The sequence below is a fragment of the Hypomesus nipponensis genome, chromosome 18, assembly GCF_054491055.1.
Source record: "Hypomesus nipponensis isolate SF chromosome 18, ASM5449105v1, whole genome shotgun sequence".
In the NCBI taxonomy this organism is placed as follows: domain Eukaryota; kingdom Metazoa; phylum Chordata; class Actinopteri; order Osmeriformes; family Osmeridae; genus Hypomesus; species Hypomesus nipponensis.
Window position 1 is genome coordinate 3,070,001 of NC_140378.1, and position 10,071 is coordinate 3,080,071.

Here is a 10,071-nt window from a genome sequence, read left to right on the forward strand (position 1 = left end):
AGAGAGAGAGAGAGAGAGAGAGAGAGAGGTAGAGGGAGAGTATGCCAAGCCTGTACCCAGAAACAGACTTCAAACCCTCGGCATGGCCTTCATCCTGATGAACATTCCATGTTGGGACACTGACAAGACTACCAACTCTCTCCCAGCTGGACTCCAAATGAAACCAACTGGAGAAGGATGTGTGTGTGTGACAATGGAAGACAAATTTACATGACAGATGGTCAAAGACACTTTGTTAGGTCTTGAACCCTCAACCCAGCCCTCTGAAAGATCACTCTGTCTCCCTGCCTCCAGCTCACCTCTCACTGTCATTCCTTCCCTCCCTCTTTAAACCCTCCCCCTTCCCCCCCCACCATCTCTTTCATCCTTCCATCCATCGTCTGACTTTCATCCGTCAACATCGTTCTCTCTTCTCTTCTTTTCGTTGGCTCTAGTCTTATCCACTGTTTCATCCTCCTTTCATCGCTACTTCCCCTTCTCCTCTCACTATTCGGATCCTTTTTTTCTTCCCTCTCCCTCTCTCTTCTCTCCCTCTCTCCCTCTCTCCCTCTCTCCCTCTCTCTCTCTCTCTCTCTCTCTCTCTCTCTCTCTCTCTCTCTCTCTCTCTCTCTCTCTCTCTCTCTCTCACTCTCACTCTCACTCTCACTCTCACTCTCACTCTCTCTCTCTCTCTCTCTCTCTCTCTCTCTCTCTCTCTCTCTCTCTCTCTCTCTCTCTCTCTCTCTCTCTCTCTCTCTCTCTCTCTCACTCTCACTCTCACTCTCACTCTCACTCTCTTTCTCTCTCTCTCTCTCTCTCTCTCTCTCTCTCTCTCTCTCTCTCTCTCTCTCTCTCTCTCTCTCTCTCTCTCTCTCTCTCTCTCTCTCTCTCTCTCTCTCTCTCTCTCTCTCTCTCTCTCTCTCTCTCTCTCTCTCTCTCTCTTTCTCTCTGTCCCCTCCCTTCATCTATCCTGACACTCTGACCCACATCTAAAAGCTAGCTTTGGACGCGTTTGTTTCAAGCTGCAGCTCAGCGTGGCCCTTAATGACTCCCCAGACAATGATCTACGGAGGGGTTAAGGAAACAGACCAAGAAATTAATCACCCTGTTGGAGTGTGTGCTTGTGTATGCGGGCTTGAGTGTGTGTGTGTGCGAGAGAGAGAGAGAGAGAGAGAGAGAGAGAGAGAGAGAGAGAGAGAGAGAGAGAGAGAGAGCGTGCGTGCGTGCGTGCTAGGGCTTGTGTGTGTGCTTCTGTGATTGCACTGATTGTGCATGGGTGTGCTAGGCAGAGATGAAACAGATGGATTTGACCAGACTATGAAACTCCTATTATGTATTAGGAACATTAAAACACACTGTAGCTTATCTACATCTACAGTACACAAAACCATTAGCTTCTTACTGTTCAAGAACAGTTGACAATACTTTGTGCACAGACACACATAAACGCACAGGACAAAGCTTTTAGTCACCGACATAATAGTGCAGACCCGACCAGATGTGATGTCCATGGTGAGAGAGTGAGAGCGAGCGAGCGAGAGCGATAGAGAGCGAGAGCGAGACAAAGAGAGACAGAGAGAGGGCTGAAATCTAAAAGTGTGTGAAGGGGCATGTGATCATTGGAGGCAGAGTGAGTCAGGGAGAGGCAGGTAGAGGCAGGGAGTGCTGGAGGAAGCTGAGGCACAATGCTGTATTGTTCAGCTGTGTCCTGATGGAGCTCCTAACAGTGTGGTGGCAGGGATCACCAGGAAGGTGGGCTCCTAACAGTGTGGTGGCAGGGATCACCAGGAAGGTGGGCTCCTAACAGTGTGGTGGCAGGGATCACCAGGAAGGTGGGCTCCTAACAGTGTGGTGGCAGGGATCACCAGGAAGGTGGGCTCCTAACAGTGTGGTGGCAGGGATCACCAGGAAGGTGGGCTCCTAACAGTGTGGTGGATCACCAGGGGGGGGGGGGGGGGGGGGGGGGTGATGCCAGACTGGGAAGGTGAGGACAAGAGAAGCCCCAGCTGGGAGGTGCAGTGCATCCCTGGGGTTTCGGTGGTGGGAGGGTGTGTGTGTTTGTGTTTGCGTAGGGGTCAGATGGCTGAGCGGTTAGGGAATCGGGCTATTAACCAGAAGGTTGCCGGTTTGATTCCTAGCCGTGCAAAATGACGTGTCCTTGGGCAAGGCACTTCACCCTAATTGCCTCAGGAAAAATGTCCCTGTACTTACTGTAAGTCGCTCTGGATAAGAGCGTCTGCTAAATGACTAAATATAAATGTGTGGGGGGAGGGAGGAGGGGGCAAGATGCAGATGACGTGGTCTGGGGACAAAGGGTAAGGAGGCAGGGTGGGGTGGGTCCTAGGAGGGTCCAGGGAGGGGTAGTAACTAAGTGTGGTAGGTTACTATGGGGTCAGAACCACACCTGTTTCTACTTAGAGCAGACAGGCATTAGCTCTAACCTCTGGTTCCACTTCCAATCCACCCGGCCCAAAACAAGCCTCCTCAACTTGCTTTTCAATCTCCTGTAAATTCATTTTATTGGCATGAGAACGTAACGCACGGTTAACAGAAAATGGTCCCACTGACCAGGCCTGCAGAGAGGCCTGTTCTTAGACAGATCCACTTCTCCTCTCTCCTTCTATCACACAGCCTTCCCTATGCCCCCCTCTGTCAAAGCACTTGCAAACACAACTCCTCATTCTCTCCCTCTCTCATCACTTCCCCCGCACACACAGACACACACACACAAACACACACCCCTCCCTAACTGTTGTTTTCTGATCGGTTTCTTTCCCTCCCAGAACACCTCTTCGCTACATGGGTGATCTGACGGTGTTGCTAGGAGGATGTTGCCATGACGGTGTTGCTATGGCTGCTGTCAGATAACTGCGACACCCACAAGGTGAGAGACATGGCACTTGCCAACATGCCTCTGATATACAAACAGGTGTGACAGGGTGCCACTGGTTTCAACACCGGTGGTCATGACAACTGGTCATGAGGTGTCGGTTACCTGCTATGGTCACTGAGCCTGTATGCCAGCCAGCCACACCCATAGACCTCTAATCAGCCAGCCAAACGCATTACTAGCTAGTCAGCCAGACCCATAACCAGACAGACCCATAACCAGTCAGCCAGTCAGTTACAAATCCTGGATTTAAGAAGGCAATGCGACAGGCCACCCCGAGTCTGCCAATCTCCTCCCCTCTCTCTTTTCCTCCATCTCCTCTTTTGCTCAACCACCTCCATCTTTTCTTTTCTGTTCATTTGCATGGGGAGCGTAGGGGTTCAGCCTCAGATCTTGATTGTGTTCTTGTTGTTTAGATAGTTGTGGGGGAAAGAGAGAGATATGGAAAGGGAGGGAGAGACAGAGTGAGGGAGGGGCAGAAAGAGAGAGAGAGAGAGAGAGAGAGAGAGAGAGAGAGAGAGAGAGAGAGAGAGAGAGAGAGAGAGAGAGAGAGGAAGGGGAGAGAGGGCAAGAGAGAGAGACGTAGGGATAGAAAACCAACATTCCAGACTAAATGACAGATCATTCAGTTCCTTTTAACCCAGCCCTTCTAACGACATCTGGGCAGCACTGTGAAAACAAACTCATTAATTCATTCATGTAAACTAAAACAAATAGACCCTGCCGCACGAGCACTCTGAGAACAAATGTAATCTTTTAAAAATGGAAGCTGTTTATTTGGTGCTCGCAAGCGAGACAAAGAGTGTGTGTGGGGGTATGTTATTTGTGAAACTGGGTGTGTGTGTGTGCATGTGTGTGTGTGTGTGTGTGTGGCATGGGGGGGGGTGAGTAGGCATTGGCCAGAGGGCTTGTTGGTCTCCATTTACAAACACCCACCATCACTCCCACCACAGGGCTAGAAAACCCCCCTCGCCCCATTACACACGCACACGCACACGCACAAACACACACACACATGCACACATAATGTTGCACTGAACATAACCCAGGAATACAGGTACACACGCAAACACACACTTTACAGGCCCACTGCTGGGAATTCTGGCTCTGTCCTCCATTTCCTATCACAAACACTGTCTGGTCCCTAATGGCTCATTCATCCAGTCTGACACTCCGCTACACACACAAACACACACACACATATACACACACACACACACACACAAAGAGAGCAGGTCAGCAAAGGTGCAGCATCTTCAGAAGACTGAATGGAAAAAGACAGCCTCTGTGCATTAACCAGTTATCTAACCCAGGTCTCCTACTATTCGACCAAAAAGACAACCTTGTGGTCCGACAACGTCCTTTCAGCACTGCAGAATGCCGTCTGGAACGGATCCCATTCCGACAACACCTGCAGACGAGGAAGGTTGGCAACAGGTCCAGGTATGTGGGGGCCCTCGCTGATAACCTTTCCGTGTGAGATTAGAGGCAGGAAGGCACGGGCGGAGAGATAGCGAGGCAGAGGGGTGAAGAGGTGAAGGGGTGGGGGGGTGCAGGAATGGAGGGATTAAAAGGTGGGATGGAAAGACATGCTCAGAAAAGACGTGTGCATGTGCTCTGTGGAAGAACGTGTCATTATAGAATACCATACTGAAAAGATTTGACAACACATCAGAAGGAGTTTGAAACAAAAGTGTGGGTTCTGGAGAGAAGCTTCAGAAATTTGAATTGTTCTAAGAAGAGTGGAGTGATGGAATAGTGTGATGAAATCCCAGGTAATGGTTGTATGGAGAAGTCTGTGTGTGTGTGTGTGGGGGGGGGGGGTGACACATACTAGGTACCCCCTTTACTGCTGCAACGACTCCTCCTAATTGGTTAAATGAGATAATGACACTTTTTCCTGTTCCTAAATCCCCTCGCGCCCCCCAAGGAGGCTCGGGGGTGGGGGGGTGGGGGGGTGAGGGGGGTGGGGGGTGGAGGGGTCACATCAGGGGTCAGCCCTAAGGAAGCGCTGCCTAACAAGCCAACTAGTATGTAAAGCCACTTTCTCGACCAATGGGAAGAAGGGAAACATGAAGATTATTTTCTACTCCAACGGAAGGAAATCCCGGCTGATTTCTACGACTGATAATTGCGGACACACTTGGACTGGAGGATTGCAGAGGGCTGTGTGTGTGTGGTGTGTGTGTGTGTAGAGCCATATGTAAATCACTGGATGTGGAGAGTTTTACCTCAACAACCATGTCCGTGCCAACAGAATGACACATGGTGTTAACATGGATGTGTGGTCTCATATCTATCATCTCTCTCTCATCTCTCTTTCTCTCTCTCATCTCTCTCCCCTCTCTCTCCCCCCTCTCTCTTTCTCTCTCTCTCTCTCTCTCTCTCTCTCTCTCTCTCTCTCTCTCTCTCTCTCTCTCTCTCTCTCTCTCTCTCTCTCTCTATCTCTGTCTCTCTCTCTCTGTCTCTCTCTCTCCTCCAATGAATGACAGTAGACAGGCAGTGATGGGAATGGCCATACAGGTGTGCATGATTTGTAGTTGTATTGTCTCAGGTTACCGATTGAGAAACATTCCACCGCGCTCATCTTTATATTGCGCTCTCCGAGTCTCTGCTGTGCCCCCGCGCGCTCTATAAAAACTTAATAAGGGCGTAGGAATGGGGGAAAGGGTCTCGCGCACCGCGGTGTGCCCGACCGCGGTGAGGTGAAAGGACGCCAAAACACTCGGGGGCAAACGGTAGGTAACCACAACATGTCATAGGCCTACTTAAAAAAGAAAAAAAAACGAACAGAATGAGTCTCATACGAATCCACTCGTAACACAGGCTACAACAGCCTGAATCATTTCGTTTCCCACCAAGCCATCTTCCAAATAATCTATTCTGTAGACGGTAGTAACTAGGTCTATATCCACGGTACGTGGACGTTTAGGCTGGCAGTCGGAGTGACACATAAAACTGGATGCAGTTATAACTTTGAAAGATACAAAAATACAAAATTGAGCAACTCCGGGGTTAGATTAAAAAGGAAAGAGAAACAGACATCTAAGATGCATTTGTTCGTGGCAGAGGGGCGCCAGTGTCTGATCAGTCAAGCTCACTATAGGATCTGGCCTGCGGTGTAGCAAATAAATACAAAGTTAAATTAAAGATAACACGAACATTCATCAAATATGACAAAGCTAAAAATGCAGCCTATTTTGGTAAATGCCGAAATAGGAGAGTGAATTGAAGATATGGGATACGTGTTTCAACAGCTCTGAACAATAAAGAAAATAGTTTTTTTCATTTGTTAAGCATAACATATTAAACAATATATAAACAATACAACGAAAACATTATGAAACCCACGGCCATGTTTCATTTCACCCTGAAAAACTTGGCATCACCTTTGAAACGAGTTCTGGAACACAGTTATATTTTAAGATATCACTCCCAAAATTATTATCATAAGAGGTTCTCTGTGTTCAGAAATCATTAAAGTTGCTTCCAACCATAGGGGTATTCTTTTGCTATAAGACAAGCACCCGAGACCATGGAGACCGTGGTACTTAGGCGGTTTCATGTTTGTATAAGATATGAACTGCATCTATCAATTATAGTTGATTCAATGGGGTTAGTTAAAAAATTTGACCACAACTTTACCTTTGTAGGAGAGTCTGAGTCGTGGCACATTCAGTTTGGACGCAGAGATTGTTGCCAGTAGAAGCGTCATTAGAATCATCTTGGTGAGCAAAGGTGTTAATTCCATCGCTCCTCCAAAATGTCTGTCTTTTGTTTGGAGGTTTGAATACGAAACAAGTCCTTCAATTTTAAAATTGAAAGCAGCAAATAGGAAATACGTAACTTAAGTATCCTTAGGCTATTGTTTCTCAGTTTTTAAGTGAGCAGACTCAAATACTCAGTGAGGACCTCTCGTGACCAGTGTCCGATGAGCACGCGTGCGTCTTCGCTCTCCAGTCAGTTTCCGGACCTGCTATCGCCCTGTCCCGGTGCTCCAGCCGCTGTGTATTCTCCTCCCCAGATGTCCTGCCTCTCAAACTGAGTCCGGTTTAGACGGAGACCCACCCCGTCTCTTCCTTCAGTGAGCACGAGAGAGCACGCCCGCAGCAAGCGCAACAGAGCGTTCCAAGCGACCCGCCTATTACCCAACGTAAAACCTCAAGCCCTTTACGCACCGGTCAATCAATCCAAAAATGTTTTGTATTATTACAGATTAAACAGTTTATCAGTCAGTAAGGAAAATATACATTACAATTTTGAGTGATAGTTTTGATTTCTCAAAAGTTTGATTAACATTCGATGCGATTTTGAAGCATTCTCACGGTAACTACGCAGTGATAATGTCGTGTGTACAGGTCTATTAATTATCTGTCGCGGGGGCGTCTATCCGTAACCTTTCTTAACCCCTTCAACACGGTGTTAACGTGTGTAGGAGTTTTAATTAAGTTGTGAGGTCCTCCCTAATCTAATGGGCCCCTCCAAATGAGCATATGTGTCAGGGTAGTGGCAGGGGTGAGGGGTGGGGGTTGAATTTTCAAGGTGTCAGTGTTCTGGCAACCAAACGCCTTTGTGAGCATTGTTTTGACCAGAGAAAAAGGGGGCTCTTGACAAGTGGGTTCCTCAAGGGCTTCCAGGGCTGTGGAAAGCAGAGAGCAGCGTGAATGCTGGAGAACATGCTCCTCCTTCTCCAGAAGAACAAACCGGCATTCCAGCCCTCAGCCATGGCGACGCAGTCACCGGAATAAAGGAACATCCTTTTCGGACCACGGGAGATCCTGAGGGGCTTAGCAAGACACATGATGCAGTGAGCTCCCGTGTTCAGGGACACAGAGCTGGGGTGTGGTGGGAGCCGGCCTGGGAGATCCAGGGAGCCGGGCTTAGAGGCTGCTCTGAGGGGGCCTGAAAGGCTGCGCTGAGGGGGCCTGAGAGGCTGCTCTGAGGGGGGCTGGGAGGCTGCTCTGAGAGGAACCGACAGCTGTGTTCGGGGCTGATCGGACATGCTCAGCTGATCGGACATGCTCAGTAGATCGGACATGCTCCCCTAAGAGTCTGTTGACATCCGCAACACTCGGCAAGTCATTCTTCTTTACATGATAGAAAGGGAACCATATGGATTCAGCGTGTTCATGGGGGGGGGGCATGTAGGGAGAGAGGAGCAGAAGAGAGAGAAAGAGAGAAAGACAGAGCGAGGGAGGGAGAGAGTCAAAGGCAAAAGCATAGAAAGACAGTTTGTTTTGTTTGAGTTGGTTCTGATGAGACATCCAGTGTTGGCTGACCCCTTCCCATGCACCAACACAGACACACATTCTACTGCTGAGGGTACAGCACAGGCATACAGCACTGCAGTTCAGCACCACCAGTACTCTATGGTCCGTGCTGACCCAGAGTCAGGCACACACACACACACAGAGAGAGAGACACACGTCATGGCTATTGAAAATCACTGTCCTCAAACCATGGCCATGGTTCTTACTAGTCTGGAGGGTTCAGGGGAGTCTTTGCCTGGGGGGGTTCATAAATATGTCATCCTGCTCAGGCTGGTGTTGGGGCATGGACAAAGAGGAGAGGAGTGGATCAGAGCGGAGCGAAGAGAGGGGCGGACAGGGGAAGTGTGTGAGGGAGGAGGATGGAGGAAGGTGTGAAGAGAGGAGAGAGGAGGAGGGCGTGAGGGGGGAGGAAGGAGACACCTGGGAACCGGCAGCTCTCCTGAGGGACTGTTCTGGAATCTGCTCCTACAGGACGGCTTCCAGAAGGGTCTGCCCTGTGAGTGCTCTCCACTGTGGGGAGGGGTGTAGGGCTAAAGGGAGGGGGAGAGCAAGTCAGGAGGCAGTGGGAGGTGCAAGTGTGTGTGTGTGTGTGTGTTGGGGTCAGCGGGGGGGTGGGGGGTGGTGGTGGGGGATGGAGCCTGACTTCCACTCCACGTCCTGCAGCAGAGGTGGTTTGGGGAACTCTAAAGAAGGCTGTGTTCTATGGAAGTCCTGAACCACCAGCAAGTTGTCATCTGATCATCTTCGGCTTGATAGGTGTTTCTTCATATCTTTAGGTGGGTCCTAAACATGTTCACTTCCACAGAAACTGGTGAAGGTAACAAGTCATCCAAATTCCATTGTAAAATTGAACCCAAATTTGAACCTTAACCATCTAATCTAATCTAGCTCCGGGAGGTTAGAGACAGTCCTGTGGAGAGCATGCCAAGGTCACGCCCCTATGTCCAAGGTCATGACCCCATCACAGATGATCAGAGTGACATCATCATTGACCCTGACTCCTGACCTTTGAGGTCATGCTGGTCAGTGTTTGTTTGATTACCCTCCACCCTGCCAAAAGAATGTGTGTGTGTGTGTGTGTATGGGGAGGGGTCTACATCTAGATGTGTTGAGTGACTTGGGGTGAATGTCAACATTGTCTGTCTCATATCTGGCATGGGTGGTCTTGGAGTGTGTGTGTGCGTGTGAGGGTGAATGTAAGTATTTGTGTGTGTGTGTGACAGAGAGAGAGAGAGAGAGAGAGAGAGAGAGAGAGAGAGCGAGTGCGAGAGCGAGAGCGAGAGCGAGAGCGAGAGCGAGAGCGAGAGCGAGAGCGAGAGCGAGAGAGAGAGAGAGAGAGAGCGAGAGCGAGAGAGAGAGAGAGAGAGAGAGAGAGAGAGAGAGAGAGACAGAGAGAGAGAGAGAGAGAGAGAGAGAGAGAGACATAAAGAGAAAGTTTGCATGTGTAATTGTGCGTGTATGAATGTGTGCGTGCGTGCGTGTCAAAGAGAAAGTGTGTGTGTGTGTGTGAAAGAGAGAGTGAGAGTGTATGTGTGTGTGAGAAAGAAAGACTGTGCGTGTGCATGTGTGTGTGTGTGTGTGTGTGTGTGTACATGTGTGTCCCTCAGTAGATCGCTATATCTCTTCAAAGTTTGTTATTATGGTCCAGCAGGGAGAGACAGAGGTCAAACACATGGTTTAATCGCATTTACGGCTGTCACATTTAACACTCCCCATGGATTACACACACACACACACATATTATTTTAGATACACACACACCTGACACTAACACCCTGCACAGTTGCAATCCCAGTCACAGTGACACAGTGACACAGTGCCTCACAGATGGATATGAACTGCTGTGGTCCTTCACCAAGCTGGTCTGCAGCCTGGAGGCTGGAACAGACATGACCGTCATCAGCACACACACACATGCATACACACATGCAC

General features: G+C 49.3%; 1 protein-coding gene across 1 annotated transcript in view; it reads right to left on the reverse strand.

Annotated features, from left to right (window-relative positions):
* sema3bl (sema domain, immunoglobulin domain (Ig), short basic domain, secreted, (semaphorin) 3bl) overlaps positions 1-6,903 on the reverse strand; it is a 37,724-nt gene extending 30,821 nt beyond the window's left edge. Inside the window, 1 exon segment of the mRNA XM_084680543.1 lies at positions 6,515-6,903. Within this exon segment, the coding sequence (XP_084536669.1) occupies positions 6,515-6,620 (106 nt within the window). The 5' untranslated portion in view covers positions 6,621-6,903.
* Between the last annotated feature and the right edge of the window lie 3,168 nt (positions 6,904-10,071).